The sequence below is a fragment of the Lagopus leucura genome, unplaced genomic scaffold (genome assembly GCF_019238085.1).
Source record: "Lagopus leucura isolate 7727_CA_CO unplaced genomic scaffold, USGS_WTPT01 Super-Scaffold_741, whole genome shotgun sequence".
NCBI lineage: Eukaryota > Metazoa > Chordata > Aves > Galliformes > Phasianidae > Lagopus > Lagopus leucura.
In genome coordinates this window covers 4,515,116-4,541,688 of record NW_024962256.1, presented here as the reverse complement: position 1 = coordinate 4,541,688, position 26,573 = coordinate 4,515,116, and the positions used below count along the sequence as shown (strand labels likewise).

Here is a 26,573-nt window from a genome sequence, read left to right as displayed (position 1 = left end):
TGACCCCCAAGGATCATCCTGGCTCCATGCAGGACCACCCAAAATCCAAACTCAAGTCTGAGAGCACAGTCCAAACGCTCCTTGAGTTCTGGCAGCTCAGGTTTGTGCCCACTGCCCTGGGGAGTCGGTTCCAAACCTGACCACCCTCTGCTGAAGAACCTTTTCCTAACAACCAACACATTCAGGACACATTCCTCGAATGGATGGTTTTAGAACACGAATTTCAGTTTCATCAAAAAGCTTAAAAAAGATTTTGTTCTTCAAAACTTAAAACTCAATTAGGAATACTTATATTCCATATTATTGTCTGACTATAGGTTGACCAACAGGTTGACCAGTGAGGTTGTGGATGCCGCCTCCCTGGAAGCACTCAAGGCCAGGCTGGATGGGGCTGTGAGCAGCCTGCTCTAGGGGGAGGGGTCCCTGCCTACAGCAGGGGAGTGGAACTGCATGATCTTAAAGGTCCCTTCCAACCCAAACCATTCTGTGATTCTATGAGATGGGCTGAGTTTCTAAATATTTAGTCAAAAGGAGAAATACACACTGTGGAACATTGCTCTCCTGAGGCACGTTGAGTACATCGCACTGAGCACAGGTAGGTTATGAACACATTTCTACAAGCATCATTTCCTCAGCTCAAAATTGTCAATGTTTCAGATGAACGAGGCAAGACTTGAAAAATTCTTCAAGTTCTTTTGCTTCACCCTAAGCACTGCAGCTGGACAATACGTTCTCTGGTGTGCCTGAAAGCAATGGACCAACAAAGCAGTTCACTGAACGAGCAGGGGAGGGGCAAGGGGTTGGGAAAGGGAATTATCTATCTTGGATCCCTCTATGGAAACAAAATATTGGCTATGTTTCATTCTTGGGGAAACTACTGGAGGAAAAGACAGACACAAAAAACCATAATGAATACCTCCCATAACATTGTGACAAAAGAAAGTAAAATAAGCCAGAAACTCAAGTCATGCCTAGATGTACCAAATACTCAGTAAGAATGAATCGTAATCCTTAAGAAGAGCAAATGATTTTATGCAACAACATCTGCAGCATATAGGAACAGCTGGTTCTGATGGATGGGAGTAGTCAAACTTTGTTATATGAGCAAAATGGAATGTAAAATATTAGAAATATAATTTCTAAATTCATGATACAATGCAAAGACAAATTTGGCAGCCCACTTAAAAAAATAACCAGGGCTCACTTCTGCAATGATTGTGTATATTACCACTGTGACACCTTCCCAGCTAGGGACACAGAAGCTCATTAAATCTCTGATAAACTTTTTACAATTTAAATCATCATTAATTCTGACTACTAGATTTCTGCTACCATAAATCAGTGATCTGAACAGATTCTGTAACTGATGCAGTAGATTTCAGTGCACCATCAAGAAGGGTGGGTGATAAGCTGCTACGTGTGGTACATTTTTCTCAGTCAGAACAATCGCAGCCTGGAGGACACATGATAAACACACACAACCAGCTACAGCATCTCCCATAAATTATACAAAGAAGAAAACTTTGGACTTGCAACACACAATTTATAAACACCCTTCTGTGTAAGTGGAGCTGCAAGGTGGCACTGAGGTAAAGAGCAACAGTAATTCTCAGAAACTGCAGACCATACAGATGTATATAAATCTCTGCTGTTTTCTGCTGAAGTGTAAGCCATTTAAAACTAGTTATATGATTAATTACTCTGCAAAGTCAAACATTTAAGCTTCCATGTATGTAGGAAACCTTGTTAGGATCGAAAATTCAAGACAATTTGAAACTGTGGCCAAGAGTACAACACTCTTTACTAAATTAATAGCCAATAATTGAAGGAGCAGAAAGGCATGCCCCTGTCACTTCATTCTGATCATCTCCCTCCTGGAAGCAAGGGATTAGGAACAAGTTATTTCGTGATGCTCTCACAAGATGTAGTTTTTCCATAGTTTGAATGACAAGATTTGTTCACTGGAATAAAACAAGTGGATTAAGAATACATAGACATGCACCTTTTCTCAGCTGAGCAGATCAGGCATTCACATGACACTGCAAACTACTCTCTGATGTATTACTCAGCTGGTCTGGATTTGCTTTGTATCACATTACCACAGCATTACACAAGCACAATGCCCTACAAGTGGAAGACATGAGGGAGGCAAAATGTGAACTATGAAGAGGTGCACCAATAGAAAAACCCAAAAAGGCATAAGAGAATCTAATATAAAAAAGAATGAACATAAAATGCATGTCCATCAATGCCAGGCTTAGGCAGTCAGCATTCCTCCTCTTCTTTCAATGGAGGGGAACAAACTACAGAGAGATGTTACTGAATTCAAACAATGTGAAAAGCTACGAGAAGACATTACTCTTCTTCTTTGAAATGACATTCTCTTTCTCCTAGTGAAATTAAAACTGTAATTAAATACAAACATCTCCTGGAACTTTTAACATGTTCATCCACAAACAAAAGCTGTTCTAGGAAAGCAAACCCTAGAACTAAAAACTGCAAAAGCCTCAGAACTTGCTTCTATTGTAGAATGCAAGCATGACCAATATTCTTCAGAGATTTGCTACAGTAATTAACAAATTTATTAAGGTCTGATGCAAAACCTATCAAAATCAGTGAGAAAACACGACGTGAAGAGGCTCTGAATTACATACTGTCACTTGAAGTTCAAAATCTGGGAGTGCTGAGCCATATCAAACTACTGGTAATTTACAGTTTTTACATCAGGAAATACTACAAGCTAAATTGCCATACAAAGAGATAGCAGCCATCTGATTTTTCAGTATTTAGAGACAGAAATCAAATATCCTATTTTTTAAAATAATATTTTAAGGATGCTTTCTGGTAACTGAACTGAAATTTCTGCTGCTTGTACAAGCTACTGTTTCCCTGTCTGGTAACATCCATAGCACTTATTGCTTTAGTGTAACAGCACCCTGTACCCTGGAGAAAGCAATGGAAACAGCATCCCTTTTGCAGGATAAAAGTCAACAACATAAGCTCTTAAAAAGCGTGTTATGCTAATTATAGAGTGTTCAAATGTCTGTTCAGCTGATGCCGTGAGTGAAACATAAGTAGGGACTCGGTGAGTTTGTATGCTATTTCCTGGACAAACAAAATAGTGTCAGGCTTAATACGACAGATGCCAGTCATAGTGAACACGCAGAGTGAGGAGGATCAGAACAACCCCAGTAACTTCAACAGGGAGAGCTGGAGCATGCTGATAATCAGCTGCTCCTAAGACAACAAAGGAGAATTATTATAGCAGTGTCCCTGTGTGATAGTCATGAAGGCATCAGGGTAAGAAGGTCTCCCTTTTACTCTGAAGGGGGTTAGGACTTACAGGATGCAGGTGGGGAAAGCGTTTTGTGACATCCACCTTTTCTTTAAATAACAAGACAGATGTATTTTTGAGATGGTCTCACACACCTTCTGCCTCTTTTAGCACAGCCATTACACTGCAGTAACAGGGAATGTACTAACAATGGCAGGAATTTGGTATGTCCCCAGTTTGTGTTGGATACCCTCCTTGTTTATATAGGATCCACTCAACTGCTGCAAGACATCGACTTAAAAGAGCAATAAAATAATCAATCACATATTCCTACCGTTTTCCTTGAAATACAATTACTTCAAATTTGGCTATGACTAAATATTTAAAGGTCCTTTGAACTCTGAGCCTGGATGTTAGCTGGATCGTATGCAACAGCTTTCCCAGTATCTACTACCACTCACTTCCATTAAGTTTACAGTGGTTCTGAATGTGCTTACTACGTACAGTAACTACAAGGGGAATCCTGGAAACAAAAAACATAAGACCCTTAAGCACAACTTGATAGATACATGTTTAGATAGAAAACATATCTGCAATACTGTATTTCAGCATTACACACTGAACTTAAATAAAGTTAAGAATACATGGCCTTTCCCTATAGTAATATTTTAATTAAAAAAAATGTGATTTAGATTGCATTTGTGCAGCTTTTTTTCCTGAGTTTGAGAATAGAAGGCAGAATTTTATGATCCTTTTCAACTGAAAGACATTCTTTTTCTCTGATTTCCAATTAAAATTATTTTATATTGGTCTATCTGCTGAGTTACATTCTCAAGGTAACTTTTAAGAGTTCGATGTGTTATTCTGAACTTCTGAAACTAACACTTGGGCTTTTTTAGTAAGCAGCAGAAAAGCTGTGATGTCGCTGGAAGCTGAGCTAAGGTTTCCTGGTTACCATCCAAAGTTAGATAAACACCAAAAGAAATCTGAAGGGGTTGCAATAAAATGTAAGAAATGTTAAATGCACCAAGCAATTTCTTTAGCTTCATCCTTCCAAGGCATTTGCAACCTCTGAACAACGTAGCAAAGCTCTATCCTTCTTCAGCATGGCATATGAGACTGTGAGGCTTACCCAAAGGGACTGAAAGACTGAATTACAAAATGTGGCTTTAAAAAAGCAAGCAAACAAAAGAAACACAAGAGAAGTAACAGTTCAGTCCTTGCCCTGCTGACAGGTGGTGAGATAATCGCCATTTCTGCTACTACACAGAACTCAGAGAGGCTGGCACTTCAACAGAAGGAAAAAGCATATTAACCTGTATGGTCCCCCAAAACAAAAGTCCCTCGAGTTCATGACCAAGATGTCAGTCAGCTTTTAAGAAACATCAACAACAAATCATACTGGGGAATTACTGACAGGAGTCAGGAACCATGATGACTGCTTTAGAAAATACCACATAAAAATTGTTCCATGACCACACTTCATTCTATGTGCAAAAATAACTATCTTCCAACTTACCAACAAATTCATCTCAGAACTGATCCTCATAATCAAAGCACTGACCCCAGCCCAGCTGCCACTTAGGCACTGTGGAAACCCTTCCAATTTGGGTCAGACACTCACCTCACACATCCTCCTGTATTCTTGGTACTCGCTATGGCAAATTGATCAAATTTTTTCTGCAGAACTTTTAAGCACCAAAAGCAGAGTTCTGGAGCACAGCTTCAAAGCATTTTGCTCGAAGATGAAATCACCAGCTCTCTAGCAAAATGTCAGAAGCTCTAGACATGGTATTGTCACGTGCATAGCTCTGATTCAGAGGCCACCGTAACAAATGAGTGTGTGGACAAACAGTGACTTCGAAAAACTCTGAACTGGGCTTCAAGAAGGAAGTATTACTCTAAGTATTTTAAGTTTGCAAGAAAGAAGTCTTCAGTCAATGTTTTACATTGAAATTTTAAAAGTGAGAAAGTGATTCACTTGCTTGAAATGGTTGACATTTAATTTTTGCAGTTTAGATAATCAAACGTTTTTTATCACTTACCATAAAATGTAAGTCAGTACATATTAGAAAGACTCCAGCATGGTTTTATGATTTTTTTTTACAAATATACATATACATCAGAGAGGCACATTCTTTGTTAGAAATGAGTGTGATTTTTTTTGGAGGAACTTAAACGCTTCCTGTCACAGGAATTTTTCCATGAAGCTGTGCTCTTCATATAAGGCAATCAGACAGAGCTAAGAAAAACAATCAGCTTAAATAATACTAGAGCTACACTTAATTTAAGATCTATTTTCAAAACACACGTGCCATAGATGCTGTTCAGAAAAACAAGCAAGATGCTTCTTTTGCAGCCTTAAGAAAGAAACCTCGAGTTTTGACATTCTCTTACAATTTAAGGGCACAAAAGGAATCAGTAACTGTTAGTCTGAAGTAATCCAATGTACAGCACAAAGAACTTCTTACAGTAACATCACAAAGCAGTCTTAACTCTTTCAAAATGACCTGTTGCTCATTCCTTAGAACAGCGCACATCCCATATATTCACAATTGGCAACAGAGTCTAGAGCATTACACCATCATTGCTGCTACTGTAATGAAAGGAAATGAGGTTCTGATTACAAATTTTCCCATTAAACTAAGAAACTCTACTTCATTTTACCAAGCACTAGTTAGTTATAAACGAATGTGTTAGTTCAACTTGAGTCACACCGCCTTGGTTTGTACTTCCTATCTGTAAAGGCTGATTGAATGAGATTCCTTTCATCAGGCAGGCACTGCTATCTTTACTGCAATAGTAGAGGCACGCTTTGATAGCCAGCACAGCTTCGGCTGATAGACAGACTCTTGGTAGCTGAAAGGGAATGACAGTTTGACAGGAAACATCCTTAATTTCTCCAGACAGATACTGTCCTTGAAGCAGCCATGTATTATTACCTGCAAAAGAAGAACAACTTTTATCGTTAGGATATTTAACACCATATCTGAAAGCAATAGAGAATGCTAGTTTTACCTGTATGACAACATGGCCTTTCTTTACAATTTTATAAGGATGGAAAGATCCAGAGCTTTGCTTCACAGCTATGGAAACTCTTCCTATTGTGGTACATGTACAGTACACCTTTGTTAAACACAGTGATCTGCAGTTTGTCCTATAGACTCTTCAGAGGATATTAAGATATAAATTTTTTCTGAGATACACAAGCAAAACTCCTTAAATTAGTGGGCTGTTACACGATTTCATCAGAGGTCTAATACTGCAGGTAAGATAACTGCCATGAACGCACAGAACTGCAGGTACTTTATGACATTTCCAAACAGAAACGCTGGCTTTACGAGCGCTATGCTGAAATTTACCAACACAACACAGTTACAACACAACTGGAGTTTCACATTGATTTAAATATTGAAAAGTGTGTGAACTTAAAAAGCAGCTCTACAATCAGCAGTCACTGCATTGTTCTCTGCATTTCAGACTGCAGTGGGACGCATGAAGTGCTCCTTCTGGCATTTTTCAGAGAACACATCAAAGCTGCTCTGGAAGTTACAAGCTTGCAATGACTTCTCATTGAGGTGAAGTCACTCAACTTCCTCCAGTTTCACAAATCCTCCATCACTAATCTGATGTAGATCCCCACCTCGACAATATCTAGAGATGCTGCAGGCAGAAAGGTTTGCTGACTGTCCTGGAGATATTCTATTTGTTCTCGAAAGGCACAAACTGTGGTGAGAAATTACCTGAATTCATGAGGTATATCCACAGATTGTGGTTGCTGTACAGTATTTGTTGAATGCTTCTACAAACAATGAATTTAATTAAGCTATCACACGGACAGTCTGACACTTTGAAAGCTGGCCAAAAAACCATGAGTCACAAAATGAGATGTTTAGTTTCAGATCACTTTAATTGCATCTACAAGCTGTAATGACTATTAATATGTATTCATCATTGTAAAAGCCAACAAGGCACATAAATTCAGGCTGAGAACAGTTGCTAAAACTCAGCAGAATTTCAGAAAAAAATGACTTTTCAATGCAGTGAAATGGGCAAAAATAACTGAAATACAAATGTTCTGTTCATTGCTTCTAAAATTTGACAAGGAAGCTAAAAAAAAAGTTATTCTAGGTCTTTTTGTTCTTTTAAACTGTTTAGCAAGGTTTGTTCTACAGTATAAAGCCTTAGTGGATATTTTAATAACTTACTCCAAGAGGTAACAGCTCTCTGTACATCACTGACTTCTAGAGTGTAAAAACAAATGCGTTCATATCACATCATCTGAGCAGTAAATGTCATCCCTTCAACTCCAAGAACACCAGCTCATGGTGGCAGCCTTACTTAAGCGCACAACACCTACTATAGATACTGCTTAGAAACACAGGTATTTCAGAGAGATGAATAAGTTAAACACATCAGACTTAAAGCAAATGAGCCGTATCTGAATAAGTCAAGAGCGAGGCAAAATGGTGTTAATATATAAAGAATGTGAAAAACCACGGGTTATTTTGTTTCATATGGTTGTCTTTCAAATGGTACTTGGTTCTAATGGTACTTCATGGAAGATTTTACTTTGCAATGGGGCTTCCAAGGGCACTGACAGATATTCCCTTCCGAGTGCAGCTGGAACACTGGAAAACATTGTCTCCAAGCACTCACTAATGGTCACCCTTTGCGAGAAGGTTTTTCAGATAACCTTACTATTTTTGTACCAAAGGGAATTTCAGGGAACACGCTGACACACTCTAGTTACCAGTCACAACTATGGACAAAGCAGAGTCCAGAGTAAGGATGGTAATGATGGGTACAATTAAACCATTTCAGTCACATGCAATATGAACGTGTTCCATGTGCTCCTTTAAATATTTATTGAGAGAGATTAATTTAGACTCAGCACTCCCATTTCATAGTAACCAAGATGTGAAATTCCAGTGCATCCAAAGTCACACAGAAAGAACCTCCAATAAATGTCAGTAATTTCTGCTTCCTTGACATACCAAAATTTATTTCTGATATAAGGTGTGCCTTGTTATAGAAATACTCAAGCACAAATAAACAACCAGGAATTACAACAAAGTCAGTTCAAAATGGTTAGGTGCAAATGTACCTCCATTTCTGAAGAGACAAAAGGAAAAAGTGGAATTTTATTCTGGAATATGTTTCAGCTTCTCGAGAAGCTTTCTGCCACAGACAGGCAGTGAGGCTGAGATGAGCCATTCACAGAGAGAGTAAAGAGGGCAAGCATGTGAGAAGGAAAAATCTGAACTGTTCTGGGAACAGCACCTCTGCACGCCCTCACTGGCTGCTTGTTTCAAGGAAGTTTTACAAGAATTACTGCAGCGTGCGTTAACTCAAGCAAAAACCTTCTGGGCTTCTGCTGTACCAAGTGCTTTATTTTTTTTGCTTAGTTGGTTTTTGTTTAATTCTTCCCACTTCGATTTTCAAACGTAGCAACTCTAAATGGCATTTAGCATATCACGATGTAAGTAATACAGCAGACTGGGAGGGACGTTTTGGTTCATCAGCCTGAGATCCCACGTATTATATACATGCACATAAAGACAATATCTACTTCTCTTATCTACTCCCATTCAACCGATAAAGCAACGTAAGCTCTTTACCTTCTGCTGTGATAAACCAGGCATTAGGTGCTTCTTCGTTCAATTCTGAATCTGGAGGGAGAGTCAACTTCAATAGAAACTGAATGGTCTGACCGGGAGCTGCACTCAGCGAAGGAAGCTGAATGTTTGGAGCAGATTTAGGCAGTTTTGGAAGGTTTGCAGTTTGGTCCTTTTGTGCAGCCGGATGATCTGTAACATCGCAGGTTTCTGGATTCAGGATAGGCAACTACCAGCAGAAATCAAAATATTAATTTTCCTTCGAATTGGTACAGCAAGTAGGCTTTCAGAACACAGCCTCACTTTCACAGCTGACACAGACTAGGAAAATTAACACATGACAATACAGCAACTGCACTCTGAGAGTCTGATAGATGCAATAATACTGCAGTGACAGGTGGAGAAAAGGAAGGGCAAAATGACTTCTTAAATTAAAAGGATGAAACTGATTGATCCCTAGAAAAATGTCTGCTATTAAAATCACAAAATCCGTACCTGTTTTACCATACCCACTATTTAATTGAAATTTTTAGCATTTGCCTTCCATTGTTATTTTAAATAAAATCTGGAGATATTTTCTGCTGATTGGGTGCTAACTGTATCCTTTGGAAATAAAATCCAAGAATCTAACTCTGCAGATTATACAGCAAAGTAAACAGCAATTTCCAAGAAAATGAACCTAGATGTTACATGGCATGAAAATTTAAACATACATTAAGATTGCATACTGTGAAGTGCAAGAAACTTACAAGAAAACAGCAGGACAGCTACATCATATATTTATGAGAACATTAAAACCTGGTGCCATTATAAGATGGACAGCAGTGCAAATCTGTTTTGCTTTCATGCTTACAAGCACACCGAGCACTGCTGGATTTGAAAGTGGATTTCATTTGGCAACTTGAAAGCCCCAAATAAGGAAGACATGAAATTCTGCACAGCATACACTAAAACTTCATGCTTGAAGTAAGTTTGGACGTTCAGCACCATAGCATTAAGTAAGCAGTAATTAAGACATCACAGAATGCATTTTTGTCAAACTTGGAAGAATTTGGATCTACAGACTTGTAGTTTTGGAAGTACAGGAGAGTGACAACAACAATCTTGCTCTCCCCACAGCAGTTATGTTACAGAAATGTTTGTTGACTTTTCTCTCCAGATAGCTGCAGCAAGTTACTGTTTCTGTATTTTATTTTCTCAACACTGTGCAAATTTTGGGGTATATTTATATATCAGAAACACAGATGCAGAAGTAGAGACAACAGTGTTAACAAAGTAGGATCTGTTACAAACACTGTGGTAAGTAAGAAAAGTAAGCTATAAAGTAAGCTATAGCACAGTAAGCTACACAGAAATACACAAAGCACACAGGGTGAGATTTGCTCTGCTGTACAACAGTTTATGCAGTAGAAAATGTAGAATAGCTGAAATTTGGCAAAAATGCCACCTCAGATTGCCATCTTATCTTTGGGACAGACTATGTACCGCACCTCAAGTCAATGGTCTCCACAAACCACACCTTATGCCTTAATTAGAGGACCTGGTCATTGATTTTAATTCCACTCGTTATTAATGGAATTGCTGTTGCTTACAAAATTTTCATACTGAAAAACTGGGCTACACTATTTAATAGCTCGTATTTCAGCATTATTATTACTTAATAGAGGATAATCACTGTTTTCATGCAAAAGATGGCTTTCCAAGGACCAGCACTTTGAACAAAGATGCTAACAGGTGATGCTTGTTTGTCAGATCATCACAAAGCATTACGTGAATAAGTTACCAACAACTTTATTAGCTAGACGTTTTTTATGCCATTTGCCAAAGCCTGGAATAGTAATTCACACCAAGAAACACCACTCTCAGGCTGTTTAATAAATATTACTTGCCATGGACAGAATTTTTGTTTCCAAATCCAGCACTTTAATCTGGTGATTATTTGTGTCTGCAACATACATCAAACGGCCATTTTCTTCAACGCACAAACCTCCTGGTTCATTAAAAGTCGACTGTGTAAAGCTGGAGCCAACAACATTGCTTGCTTCTCCTGTGCCTGCCAGGGTAGCACAGTTCTTCATTTTGGGATCTACAACCTTAATCTAAGATTTAAAAAAAGATCAGGAAAAAAATTCCACTTTCTGAAAAAGAAACACGAGAATTCAGACATTCTGCATTATATTATAACCCACATCTTCAGGAGACAGTGCTAAACTTGCTTCTCGTAGCTAACAAGCGTGTGTCCTAGAAGACAGGTTATCATACTTTACCAAAAGACATCTCCCTCCTTTCTTCCTGGACTTCATTCAGTTTTCTCCACTTAAGGCACCTATCCCTTTGGTATAAGCATACGCTGAACAGCTTGTTTTTTTCTAGTATTTGTTGCCGTTGTGAAAACATTTGCAAAACAGTAAGACAACAAAACTGGGAGGCAGACTTTTAAACATGTTTTTCTAAAAATGGACGAGTTACTTTTTTTTTATTTAAAGTAATAGCAAAAAAGTTAATCACGTATAATGCTTTAAACAAAATCGCATCTGCACCCGAAATCTTAATGAGTGTTTACTGATACCTACCTTAGTCTTCAGGTAAAACAAATTACTTGCCTTTAATGCAATTAATCAACGTACAGCTAGAAACTTTATGAAAGCTTACAATGTCATGTGAAAGCAGTCATATAAAACAATGTCTCGTCTCTGAATTCCAAGGGGTAATTCAAAACATGGGTGGCTTTTCTGAGGAAAGAGCCAGTCCTCTTGCTCTCCCAGTTTTATCAAACCTGCAGTATCCCTGAATAAACACTCCTAGCTGTTTTGCCGTAGTTCACCATCTTTAGAAAGATATAAGGAATGAGTCTTTAGTTAGAATGGTAACTTGGCACAAAACTGACCTTCCTCAAGGGGCCACCATATCAACACAGCAGCGTATGGCAACAACATAATGGGTAAAGAGGACTTACAAAGGAAGGAAGGAAGGGAAAAGAACCCACAAAAGAACTCTTATCGTTTGTTTCTTCAGCTCAACCAAGCACAATCTTCATACGTTCTGAAAATAATTTCTTACAGTAGTAAAGATTGTGAAGAATTGTGAATTGTGTACCTATCAAGCTACTACATGCTTACCTTATGATTATAGGAATCCGCCACATATAGCAGCTTTCTTTTCTTGTCCCATGTTATTCCTAGGGGATGCTGCAGCTTGGCATTTATGCCTGCTCCATCCACATCACCAAAGGCAAACAAATTCTGAAGATGTTATCAAATGAAATTATTTGATTATTCAATGCTGGTATTAATTTAAACTGTTGGAATTAAATGGAAATTCACTGACAAAAAAAAATATCATGACAACTTCAAAAAAAGGATACTGAAAACGAGGAAGCAAGAATGCTAATGATGGAAATGGAAATTATCACATTTAAATTATCAGTATGAATCCAGCTGGCTTTAACGACCACGCAACGCAGTTTCTGTTCAACTATCTTACAAACAAGTCAAGTGATTTTGTATCTGAGGAGCAACAGTCTGCACTATAACCTGAGCACCACCACTGGCACACATTTGCATTCCAAGCAGTGAAGTTAAGAAACTGACGGCCACAGAAACTAATTTACCCTCTCACCCCAAAAGTGGTTCCTCCAGGTCAGGCTTGAGAAATATTAGTAGGGCAGTGTGGGGAAGTTTGAAGTGATTACCAATGGATCTCTCTCTCCTCCTACAAGGTGCTTCACAGCTCCATCTTTCAGAGAGATCATTCGCACAGTGCTGCTCTCACTGTCTGCTACAAAAAGGCAGTTCCACGGCTCTTCGGAAGCCAGAGAGAGTCCAGAAGGCTGTGCAAAGCCGGCCTTATGAGGGTATGCATTGTTTCTGTTCTCTTCATTTCCACTCCCAGCAAATCGAAGACAGACTCCTTTCTTTAAATCACTGAAGAAAAATAGCACTTATCTTCAGGAACAAGTCTGACATAGTTCAGACGTTATGCAGAAACACAAAATACAGGAAGAGCACTTGTAAGTTATAAAAACAGCTCCACTATGACGGCATAAGGAATTACTCAAAGGCTTTATGCTATCTTTTAATTCAACTTGGTTTATCACTCACCACTAGATAATTCAAATGGAATGAAAAGTAACATTAAAATGTACAACTGTACCTTACTGTCATAGAGCTTTTTAGCAAAGGTAGTGTATTTCATTTCCTCTAACAGATGTGGGTAAAAGCACACAGCCATTAAAGGACACAAGCCTTTTCACTTTGAACAGCAGTAGCAAGCTTTAAGCTAAGTTACAGGTTGAGCTAAATTACTTTAATTTAATCAATTTATCTGTCTCTTTAGGGTTTGAAGGCTAGTTATCCAGACAAACAGCAGTTTCACATGTCTCCTACTGCAACTGCTTACCTTCCCTTTGGAAGTTTTCCACCTTCCAACATCAGTGCCCACACCTGATGAATGCCTGCCATTGCTATCCATAAAACATCGTCCTCCTGGGTCCCTGAAACTTAAAAAAAAATGGATATATAAGAACAGATGAAAAAGAACCAAAAAACAAAAACCACCCTTTGTAAATGAATCATAAAACAAACAAGCCAACAAACCAATCCTGCCATCCCCATTGTTCCAGCTCACTGTTTGCCACAGGGAAAAACAAAAAACAAATAAACAAGCCACAGAGCAAGAGAGCAAGAGAATGTCTTTCATTTACCAAGAAATCTGCTACTGTTCTTACATTCTCTTCCCAAGGATATAGAATTATGTTTTTAATATCTCTACCTGGTAAGGACAATACTTCAAATGGGATTTGCTCTTTGGAAGGTTCTGCTATTGGGTCCATGTTTCACCTGTCATTTTGGGACTGTATGTTAACACATGTGTTTTTCCTGATCATGGATTTCAGGGTGGTGGTTTTTTTGTTTTGTTTTAAACTAAGCTAATGGCCAAATTAGACACAATCAAAAGCTATTCATCATTGTTTACAAGCCTTGAGAGGAATAACAAGGAAAGCACCTTTCAGATCAAATGCTCATGTTAATTCCTGGTCAGTTATCCTGAAAGTTCAGATATTCTCACTGTGTTACACTTAACAGTCCCACTGAACCCAGTGGAGCACTAATGACAGTAAAGACAGGGTACACAGTGTTTTTAACATAACGCAAACTGACGCTGTCCAGTCTCCAAGTTGTTTTCCCTGTGCACACACACATTATTGCACATAAAAGATGCAGAGCTATGGAACAGTGATGTTCTGATCAAGCATATATCAAGCATCTAATTTTTTCCAACACTAATATTCACCAGTCTATATCTATAAAATCAAACAAAGCTCTCCTAGATAATATCACAAATAAAACAACAGAAATAGAATATTCAAGTGCTCTCTAGCTCAAAATATGTCACATTACATAAGAAATAACATCAGGTTAAAAATTAAAATGAACTACTACCTTATCAACAGAAAAGCACTTCTAAAAGGCTCACAGATACTTTTTAACACATATGAGCTTATAAAGCAACCTCCTTCTCACAGCTATTCCTGCAAACAACCTCTTGGACCAGCCCAGGTTCCAAAACAAAGGCAATTATATGTGAAATGCTTGCCAACATCTTAGATCTGTGAAGCTAGTCCAAAGCAATCTTTTAAAATGAAATTGCCACGATTGCCCCAATTGATATTCTGCTGCTGTTCCTTCAATCCTAAATCTTTCTTTGCAATGCAGACTGCAAGCAGAAGAAAACAGCACCCCATCTTCAGCATCAATCTGCTCACTGTGAGCTCTCTTAGGAGTAGCACTGGTACGACTGCAATGCAGTTTTGGTTCAGCCTTTCCTATTGGATGAAGATACAAGTTTCCAAGACGGTGATCAAAGGAACTCTGCTGACTCTCTCCTGCACTTCCACATAGCTCCATGTTTTTTACTCAAAGCGAAGTTCCAAGAATAAAAGTCAGACTTCCAAAATACCTGAATGCTTTTCGATGAGACGGAATGTTTGCAACATCAGTTGGAAATAAACATTTTGTCACTCATCAGAGACAAATGCTTTTTACCAAAGCACTGGCAATACAGTGCCCTGCCCCACACACCTAACAAAACTCCCCAAAACACAGAATCCCCTTTGGTTCCAGCATGTTTCTAAGAGATTGAATTGAGAAAATGACTAAGGAAACATTTTACTACTTCCTATAAAGTGCATGATCTACTTCCAGGACTTTGTGTCTACGCTGTACAGTTTGCACTTTTCAGGTGCTACAATTTTGAGGACCCCAGAGGGATGCTAAAATCACTGGTCAACTCCAAAAGCAAGCTTTACATCTTGCTGTGCTGCACTCTGCATTCTGAGGGGTGTAGAAAACAGCTTTATTCATTACTTAATATTCACTTCACCCAACAATTAAATGAAGGAGGAAGACTAGAGATGAGCATTTCAGAAAATTCTATTCTATAAAATCCAATTTCTGTAATTCCACCCACTGCTGCTCCCCTGTGACAGCTATAAGGTTTAAACATAAAAAAGTGCCTTACACTAATTCTGCACATCAAAAGGCTCATCAAACATGAGACGCAGGAAAAAAAAGTATAAATATTAATTTCAAATTTTACAGAATATGCAAGATCAACAGAGATAGGATTCCTTCTTCATCTGGAGATCAAGAGAGGAAATGTAAATAAGAACAACAAGAAGCAATCACTGGAACAAATATTTTCTTCTGGACAGTAGTTAAAACAAATGGAATGGATAAAGCACAGTAACAGCACAAACACACCGAGTTGTGGAAAATATGTCAGAGATTTAATAGGAATAAAAATTACAGAAAACCAGAAAAGCAAAACCAATGCCAATGGCCACACAGAAAACATTTTTTTTTAAACAAGGTGGTCCTGACACTACAGAGTTCAATGTTATACGTTATGAAATGGAAACAAACAATCAAAAAAACCTCAGACTCTTCTTTGAGGATTAAGCATTTTAGGGACACAGCACCACTGTCATCCTTGTACTGTTCTCACAAGAGGAGGCAACTGGGGAGAACTGCTTGCTGAAGTGATGATAATGCCAACATTGCCATAACTCCTTATCATCCTTGATTGGAAAGAATTTACTTTTAAAGAATTTATTATAAAACAACATAAAAGAACAAAGCAACTCTTTTACATTTATTCAATTAAGCACATTCCAAACTATCTCGAGCTGCTCTAAAAGTCCAGTGTAGTTTCTCCTTATTAGGGTATGTACTTTCTTATCTTTAGTGCTGCCTGTATCAAAGCAGAGTATGGCTTACTAAAGTGATATACTTACATTATAAAGATTCACTCCTAATAAACTAGAGCTCTGAATGCATTTGTGTGATGTGGTATACGATATTTCAGTGCTTTTTAGTTCCTGAGTCTGCCTGTGCTACATATCTGTGTTTTAAGAACTCATAATCCTGTATGTACACACACTCAATTTTAAATAGTTTAGGAATACTGCTGACCTTTTAAAGACACTAATCTGAACACACCAAACGGACTGTCTGTTGTAGCAGGCAACACCTACTTGAAGAGATTCCATTCCCAGGCCTGCCACACACTTCCAATTGCCCCTGTGGGGACTTCTTGCTTCCTTTCAGTTTGGGAATCGAAAGTCTGGAAATCAAAGTCACATCTCACAGCTGGCACCACTGGTATTTTCTAAACAGACTGAAGTTTGAAAATATAATTTGCGTCAACTAATGTTATCTTTTAAAAATGCAACAGTAACCAAGAAGATTGTTGGTATGATCATCAGGCACAAAACCCCCACAGGCAACAAGGGCTGATCAATGGCCCCCTCCTCTTACAGGCACACATGGTGCATTTGCATGCATATGGATATAAGTCTTGTCCTCATTGAAGCCAGTGGAAGTTTAGCACACTAAATCCCAATCTGACTAATACAACGGCTAGAGAATCACTGTTCTTTTTCCAGTGAGACAGAGACAGCAAGTCGCAGAAACAAATGCCTTAGCACTCTAAGTCTGGACACACACATCATTCCTTTTGGAGGAGGAAAAATTAGTTTTCCTTTTTTCCATGCTTTTTTTCACATACTTCTGTATCATGCAAACAGCATGATCTTTCATGAAACAAAATGCATTTAGAATTTTCCTCCTCAGTAAACGACTCCTAACCTCTAATCAAGGGAAATCCATGCACATGAATAGCAAGTGGATGCTGAACTTTGAGAGATAAAAGAGAACTAAAAATAACAGCTATGATCTGACGGCATTTTTAACACCAACAAACTAATTTAGATTATCTACTGATGGATACAATAACATAACTACGAAAAAGCTAAGATTGGTTACATGTTTTATTCATTCTTGTCAGAGAACAACCACATACACTCAAGCTTAGGCCAGTACTGCATTCCCCCTCAATGAACTTCCCACATTGAAAAGTGCTTTCAGCATCAAAGCAGGCAAGCTCAGAAGCCACTCATCCTGACCTAACATGCTCATCAAAGCCTCTGTAAGATTTGTCAGGGATGTTCATTTTCAGCAGATCTTCAGCTGGAACTTAACATCAGAAACAGTATCCAATGCCGAAGAGTGTTCAGGCATCTGACCAACAGTTCTAACATTTTTCTAATTCACAAATAAGACCTGCACACTGCGGAAGGAAGAAACCGTATAACCAACATTACAGGTACAAATATCATAATTTATAACCAACATTACAGGTACAAGTATCATAATATACAAATATACAGAGGGCACTGAAAAGTCATGGAACTGAAGATATTACTGAGCTATCTGTTCAGATGGTATCTGCTAAACCAAATGTTTCTTTTGCTATTGAAAATCATCATTATCCATTTTGTCAAGATTTAGAAAAGTCTTAATAGAAAATAAGTCTGTCAAAGTAAATTATATAGGATCACCAGCGGAAATCCAGTCACACCTCCCATTCAGATGTTATGTTCATCTCAAAGGCGTGTTATATTAATACCAGTATCTATTTTCTTGCCCTAAATCTACAGTGAATATGTAAAATACTATTGAAGTCTATTGGTGTTACTATTCAGCAGTACCATAAACTCTTTAATCACTTCAGAACCATTCACAAAGAGATTTAGGATCTGGTTTGAGAAGACTGACAAAGCTGTCTCATGTCAGCAATGTTTCTAACGTGACTTTCTGTGTCGTTCATGACTAGAGGGGCAGCTGATGCCCAAAGCTGGCTATAGGTATCTCTGAGCTGGTACTTTGCACTGGAAACCTCTGAAGAGATGAGAAGGCCTTCTGTGTTTCAGCTAAGTCCTCACTTATACATCATGCAGTCATATCATATATGCAAGATACATTTAGAGCAATTCAAATTTGAGTCATCAAAAGAAATGATTCCTAATTAAAGCCTGATGAAGGAGCCCTTTAATTTCCATAGCCAAGGAAAATTCCACAAGACAGTGGAGGCTAGAGCCTGGATGCCAGAATGAGACCGAACTAAAAGGGAAAAGAAAACTGACATGCAGAAAAGCATGCTTCCAAGATAGAGATAGTTCAGGCACACAATGTAATGTTAATTACTTATAGCTGAAGTGATTATTGCTTTTTTTGTTTGTAAAATTAGGGGAGAATTGCTAGGAATCATTCAGAAAAAAAAACAAAGAGCATTTCCCTGGGAAGACATTTGTACTAAATAACTGTCTAGTGGAAACACCAGGAAAAAACTGTATATACTTTTGCCCTTTAAGGGCTATAAAGATTGTATCAGTCTTATAAGGTATGGGACTTCCACTTAAATAATAGATATTATTTAAAATGTAAATACCACACTGACTTAAAAATTTCCAGTTAGTTTACTGAAAGCACAGCCAACGCTGCGCTTGGGAGGATCTATAAATAGGATACAATCATGCAACTTAAGACTGGATTTTGGAATGTGAAACACACAGTTATGTCACCAAGCACAGGTCATTGTCCTTTACCTCCCAGCAAGAATGCAGCTATCAAGAACATTTCACACTCAGATCAACTGTGCATTTAAGCATCACTTGCTTTCAACACCCACTGAATAAAAATAGAAGAGGACAACAGAGAAAGCTAAAAAAGCACACAGTCATTTAATAATGTATTTTTAAGCTGCTGGCCCTTCCCCTGTATTGTCTGCTTCTTGCATAATCTGAGTCGATTCAAATTCCAGAACCACTTTCAACAACAGAATTTAATCCATGGAGTTCATTCAAGACTTTCAAAAGGGGAGGGCAAAACTGAAGCTTACCCTCAATTAAAGATGGCAAGGAAGAATAGTGTTTATCTGAATTCCAGCACAATGTTTGTCTTAACCCCCCTACCTTAGAAAGACATTTCTATCACCTTCCTATTAAGAGGTATTTCAGTCACTTAACCTCTTTGCCTCAAGTTTCAGCATCTGTATAAAACAGAAGCTTGTTATCTCATACAAGTACTGTCAGGATGGTTCAAAGTATAATAGTAGCATCTGCTCTGAAGATGAACTTATCTATGCCTTCATTAACTTTTCCTCTCAACATTTTTATCTTCAAAATATACAGAAAGCAAATTCTAATCACACAGAACTGTCTACCAGCGGGGATACATCTGGTTTTCATAAGGACGACATTATACCCTTTCAGGTCTTTGGTTTTGCTCATCTGATTAAATGAGAACTTTATCCTTATGAATACAGGTTTTCAAAAATGATCAGAAACCACAGAACTGAACTGCATATGGAATTAAGAAGTCTGACTCTTTTAAGTATTCTCAGAAGCGAATTAACACAAAAAAATGTCATTCACTGAAACCATTTCCTGTATCGCCACAACAGATGTCAGCAACAGATTTGAGGACTTCAGTGGGCTTTGAATCAGGCTAAATGTCATCTGGGATCCACGAGACAACTGAAATGTTACAACTAAGCTTTGTATTTACTTCACACCTTTATGCCTACTGTCTCAAAGCGATAATGACTTCTGAACACAGAGTTGGAGGATTAACTGAGGGCTTTTCTTAGTTCTGTGCACGGCACCTTTTATTTAGACCAGGATCTGAATTTAAGCTCACAACAAACAATACATTAAAAACTTACGAAGCAAACAATGCAGTCTTTAAATTGATCAATACTTACTTTAAACTTTATGTAGGAGGATTAATCTTGGATGAGATCTGATTGATAGAGGCAAAAAATTCATCTCTCAAGACGTAACCTTTCCCTCTGACACTCTGAGAAAGGTCAGCAGAAGCTGTTTAATACCACTTGCATCTTTTCTTTTCTTAACTCCTCTCATGTTTTGATTAGCATGGCTCTGGGCCATCACTTGTTTAAAAACTGTAATATCCATAAATCTACATTCTGAAAAAAAATGTTTCTTGTACAGTTTAAATTACATAGATCTATGGAAAACAGAGAGGCATGAATCTATTTCCCATATGCCATTCCAGTTCTGGCAAAAGTCAGAATTATAAATTATAAAATTTGGAATAATGAACCATAAGTTTTTCAAACACGCATAGACTCCCACAGCTTGCAGTTACATTACAGGAATGGGCACTACTCTCCAGATGCAAACAAAAGTCATTTGGGAAACTTTATTCATCCAAATGCATTAAGAGATACGGACAAAATAGTTTTGATAACTTGTAGACAGCACAGTGAGAGTCACCAACAGAAGTCTGGCTTTCTGCTCACAGACAGTTCTCTGTGTGGTAGAGGCTTCCAATAGAATTAGCTTCATATGGGTTTACCACATAACATATGCATTCTAATGGACCTTATGAGAATGTCCTACTAGGTTCCAGCGACTTGCATTAAGACAAACCCTACCTAATGAGTTTTTTAGTGTTAACAAACCTAAGGAAAACAAAACAAAAGAAAAAAAAACTCACTGCAGCTCATGACTGTATCCATGCCATAATGCATATGTGGTGCAAACTACAACACAGTCCTGGCTCCTTGCGCACAATCTGGTTGTTTTTGTGCTTCATCTTAAGACAGCACTACAGTGAGCATCACTCATTCACTTGTTCAAAACTCCTCTGATTCTTCAACTTTCCTTGAAAACGGTGACTTAATTGCAATTTTGGTCCCTTGAAAACATTCCAATTTCTATGGTGCTCCCAAAAATACTGCACACGCACCAAGAATAAGTAAGCACTTGTACCAACCACTCATCAGTGCTGTCTACATTTTGACAGATTTCATTTTAGTCCAGTAAGCTAAGCCCCCTAGAAAGACCCCCTAAAATCTAAAACATAGAGACTGCTGCACAGAGTTCAACCCCAGCTACATGTTTTGAAGGTCTTTTAACAAACCTAATGAAATGAATGTGACACCATGACACGAGGTATCAGAAACACCCTTCAAGAAAGCTGCATTGAAAAGACCAGCCTGAGGCTGCTGCTCTGACATGTAAGGCTGTTTTAGGAGACTTTCAGGAGCAGCAGGGGAAGGAACTGAGGCAACTATCTGCAGGACAGGCTCAGCCAAGGAATGCAGGAGGAAGCTGAAGCAGGTTAGCATGGCTGGAGTACTGCAGCCTGGGATGGTGAAAGGGAGTCTTCAGTTTTGTTTTACGCCATTTTCTGAGCGCTGTTATCATAAATGCCAACCACATACTCCAAGGAGAACAGAGAGCAAATCCTCCACACTGTAACACTGACTTAAAGAGGCTTCAGGAAGTGATCTAGTTCATTACCCTTCTTCAAGGAGATGCTATGTACCACCTCACATCTACAGCTCATGACCAACCATCAACCCATTTTCCAATACATCCAAAAAGACTCCGCAGTCTTGTTAGGTAGGAAGTTTTACCAACTTTACCAACCTTTCTATGCCAAATTTTGTCCTGCCCAGCGGAACATTTAGAAAACAAGATTGCTCTCACACTGTGGTCATCTGTAATTCAACTGTTCTCTTCATATGTACAATATGTGGCAGTATGTGCTATTGCCCCCTACTAAATATTAACAAAGCATTCCAAGCAGATTTGCTGTATCAAAGTCATTTTCAAACTGTGCTTCCATCAACATACTGTCTGCCTTTTGTACTTTGATGACACTGGGCTATGGGACACATTGCTGTTAAAGTACTACTCAGCATAACCTCATGTTTCCACAACTCCCTCTAGTTACAGTTTACTGAAGAGATTCACATAGATATTACAATCATTTACATTTTTCCTACCTTGCTTTTCTCACACTAAACCATATCAAAACTCTTAAAAAATCCTAAAAGCAACCCCCTCATTTTACCTATCTATCCTATTCTTCTCTCAAAGAAGAGGACATTAAATTGATTTAATCTCCTCTTAAATTCAAAGTTTTATAATATTTTTTAGAGATCTAAGCAGCCAACTGGTTGGTAGGATGTGACTGAATACAAAAAAGTTCTACACTGCTCTGAAAACAGTGCATTTAAAAAATCTGATTTTTATATAAACACTGATAAAAATTCAGCAATGTTAAACAGTGCAGATGACTAATTCTTTACAGGTGACTAATTCAGTGATTACTGTGTTCATGTTGATATCAATCATATCATTTAACATTTTACTTAACCATCAGAGCTCTCAAAAATAAAAGTATCAACAGATACTCAGCTACCGGTTGATGCAGGAAAAAAAGCACTATGAAAATGGCAAAGTATAATTAATGTATATTTTGAATAGTTCTGTTAAGAGGATTAAGTTTCTGATCCACTGGGGCAGTACTTTCTGAGTTGGAATTCTACATTACTGATCTGTAAATGGCTCTGCAACAACATCCCACGGCAACTGGGTTGCTGGTTCAGTGTGGTTCAATAAAATGAGAACTGTAGCACTCAGACACAACAGTCTACTGGATCACAAGAGTGAAATCAGATTGGGAAAAAATCATAAACAGCAATCCAAATCTGGTGAGATCCTCTTTCAGCTTTCCCTGAATAAGACTCTGTAGGACTCTCAATCTGTAAGGGTCACTGACAGCGTTAAACGTAACATTGATGCCTATGGCTTACTTTAGTAGTCAAGGCTGCTGGCTGTACACTGTATATAATAACAATGTATTTGTATCCTAAGACTAGCATACAATCAGCATTCATGAACTAGCTACATGTTCTCTTAAACTAATTTTTTCTCCCTGATGCAAAGGGTTTTGTGCCACAGACAATCATTTTTCTGTCATTAAGGAACTTGCACTTGCAAGCTCTAAACCATACTGAAATGGAAACGTAAGAAAGGAAGATACTAACTCCCAGTTAGTAACATTTAAAATCATGGCAGTTATGTGATGTCAGGCTCAGGACTGTGTTAAGTTGATCAGGAAAGAAAACCACTTAAATCCTCAGGAGATATTTTTTACATACTATCTTGCGAAGACTTCATTATTATCCCCTGAGGCTTGGAAGGTGTTTTCTGAGGTGTTCTTCCTCTATCTGTTTGAATCTACCATGATCTATTAGGCTAACAATCTCATGTTGTCTAAACAGGAATAAGCAGAAGTCATCAGATAAAATTTATTTCCTAAACTCAAATATTTACAAATGGTGAGATGTCCATACAGCCAAGGAAAGGAACTTCAGACAATGTCCACTTCCTGTAAAATGCAGCTGCTTCTTCAGTCATCCTGGCAGAAAGCACTGGGCTAGCAAAGGCAATCACAATTTCCTTCTGTATTTTGACCGAGTAAATACGTAACTTTCCACAGAAGAATTTTTCTTCAGGTTGGTTAACAGCTCACATTTTTTCAGGATTCACATCAGAAACACAGACTCAGCTAATAATAGTGGTACTTATACAGATGAAACCACCAGTTTTTAGACTCAATTGTAAAGTATGTCTTAATATTTCATGTTTTCGGTTATTACCAGAACAGGAAAACATTCAGCAAGCACTCATGCATGTGAGATTTTGTTAAAAGCTCAACTGAAATTGCACCTGAATTTCCAAAGACCACATCCCACGGAGAGCTGATAGGCTGTTCTTCTCCTTTTGCTCCCCCTTCTTTATCAACACCTTGTATCCCAATGCCTGCTACAGTGGTCACAATCTCTAAATCCAGGTCAATCTGTAAGAAGCAAAATTATACACACTAAATACACAACAGCAAGCATAGTTAATAGAGAGGTAATACAGATAATCTGAGACAATCTATGTCATAAATGGTGTATCTTTGCAAGTAAAACTCAAATCCTAATAAATTTCAAGCATTTGCTTATGAAGAAAAATCATTAATTTTACCATAATGCTTTCTGCTGGTGGTAGGAGGGTAAGGCAGCAGGAAAAACAACTGAGTGCATTTCTCTTCCAGATGCACCAAAATTTAACACAGATTTGGTCAGCAATTTTAGAAGAAAGCATTAAAATTTTCTGGAGAAGTGTTTCAGATGGATGTGGTTACTTTAAACTTCCGAGGGAATATGCTGTAAGAGCTCAGATACTGTAAATTATTTCTCATCATTAGATAAAATAATCTATACAAAGCAAATTATTTTTGCAATTCATTTCATGCCTTGAAGCAAAAAATATTTTCTATTTCTGCAGCCCAAACCTACTTATCTTTTTTTTCCCCTATGTTTATATTCTAAGTGACTTCTGATATCTCTCTTTTAATAACAAGGTAACACGATATTGCTTCAGCAAACTTCTCATTATTCTAAGTTTGACCTCACTGGGCTTGAGATCCAATTCCAATTAAATATTAACAGCAATGTTTCTATGTGCTAAGAACTTGCACTTGTTAAACAGAAAAAAAACCCCACATGGATTAAAGTAGATTGTAGACCCAAACATTTAGATATCCACCAATCCATAAGAATACAATAACTTCTGATAAGAATCTGCCACAACTGGAAGCGAAACAAAAACAACTTCTGCTTCCAGCACTAAGAATAGTTATTTCTTATAACAGGAAGGTAAGACTCACTAGAAGTAGTGCGTAGCTTCATTTGCAAGGAAGTACAAAAGATAGATGCAGCCCTTTAAAAAACCACCATACAAAGGCATTTTTTAGGAAGCTGTTAGACCAAATTTCTTTCTCGATGTTGAGAGTATCTGTAGAATAAGTCACTTGATACACATTTTCAACTAAGTAGGGCAAGGCACAAGAGATTAAATTTTCTTATGGAAAAATTACCTTTCTAATTAGATGATTTTCTGTATCAGCTACGTAAATAACATTATTTTTTATAGCAACGCCTTGTGGTGAGTTGAAAGCTGCCTCTGAAAATCTTCCATCTTTTCTTCCACTATTTGGACCTATAAATGAACCAAAGCAAACTCAAGATTCATTTTAGAAAAAGAAACTCAAAAATAGCCGGTCTATTTAAACCTGTAAGATAATCACATGTTCTAAAAGATGCTCCCATAGTGCCCTGCTGAGTTACATCACGTACATTCTGCGGAGCCTCATTTTAGTCACTGTGATGTGTAATGGCTGTAGCCCCACACTAAGTTTTGAACTCGTTCTTCATGAGTTCTCTGCATCTTTAAGATTATCTTTCACAGAAAAGTCTTAGTAGGGGTCTACGTTGCTCCAGTTCCATTTTCCTGAGAGGCAAAAGTAACTGCAGAAGACAGCAATCAGAAACTCTTTTTTAAAATGTATTCCTAATTACATCAGAGCAAGTCAGCAGCAAAGATTTTACATCCCAACCTCAATTCCATTTCAGTGGTTTCGATTTTACTGTAAATACAATGGGTTTGATTAGCAGCACTTTCTCATTACTAATAAAAACTTAGCAAAAAGATGACACGCAACAAATTACATGGGAGAACAGTGAGCATGATGGAGTGACAGCCTTCTGCATAGCACAGCGAAGAAACAGAGAGGAATGCGACCTTGATAAGCAGTATCAGTGTAAGCATGGTATTTCAGATGGAGTAACATTTAAAGTGCATCAGCACTGTGTGTCAGCAGAAGACATTTAAATTCATGAGTGCGTGCGCAACATGATTTATGATGCAAATACAGCAATTTCAACCTCTGTGCATGCCCACATTTATTACTGTATTATCAACTCAATTACACTATTTTCTGCCCACAGAATCATTTAACTGAGTCACTAAAATACACAAACTTTTATGACTTACTGTCAGCATACAATTCAGACCTGAGCAGACATGAAATACTGAGGTACCAGTGTGTTGGGTTCCAGTCGTTCCTTTATGACTAGGACCAAAGGCACCAATTCAGAGATTAGGACACATCCCTCCAAGCTGCTCTTTACTGAACATCCCAGAACACTGATGAGTGTTTTGTCAGCAGAGACTTCAGCTCATATACAAAACAGAAACCAAACTGTCTGATTCTTGTCATAATAAACCCTATTTCTTGTGGGAGAAGAGCACTGAGACTGATGCTTTGAGCAAGGTTCACTTGGATAATGAGTCAGTGCACTGTCTGTGCCACTGGTATAGGGAGTTTGATGATCCTACTGAGAGGTGCTCTTCAGTCAAAAACAAACAAACAAAAAGCACCCCCGAAACACACACCACCACAATCCAATGTTCTCTTTTTCCTCTTGGAAAGGGAAGCATTCGTATCTTTTTTTCCCTATCTTGCTGCTAGATGTGGATATACATCACTTAAATCTAAATGCATTTGAAGATCTTTCAGAAGAAAGAAAAACTGTACTTTTGTAATTCATATAGGCTGTCACTTAAAAATACAGAACTCAGTTAAACAAAGAAAAAAATTAGAGGTAACTCAACCATTTGCCTAAGAGCT

General features: G+C 38.0%; 1 protein-coding gene across 1 annotated transcript in view; it reads right to left on the bottom strand.

Moving 5' to 3' along the window:
• Nucleotides 1-2,554: 2,554 nt before the first annotated feature.
• The window catches only part of NHLRC2 (NHL repeat containing 2), a 34,801-nt gene continuing 10,782 nt past the window's right edge, over nt 2,555-26,573 (bottom strand). Inside the window, exons 4-11 of the mRNA XM_042863673.1 lie at nt 24,981-25,102; nt 23,783-23,912; nt 13,291-13,390; nt 12,584-12,815; nt 12,012-12,134; nt 10,782-10,991; nt 8,896-9,121; nt 2,555-6,216 (exon numbers count right to left, since the gene is read on the bottom strand). Of these exons, the coding sequence (XP_042719607.1) occupies nt 5,948-6,216; nt 8,896-9,121; nt 10,782-10,991; nt 12,012-12,134; nt 12,584-12,815; nt 13,291-13,390; nt 23,783-23,912; nt 24,981-25,102 (1,412 nt within the window). The 3' untranslated portion in view covers nt 2,555-5,947. The remainder of the gene's footprint in view (nt 6,217-8,895; nt 9,122-10,781; nt 10,992-12,011; nt 12,135-12,583; nt 12,816-13,290; nt 13,391-23,782; nt 23,913-24,980; nt 25,103-26,573) is intronic.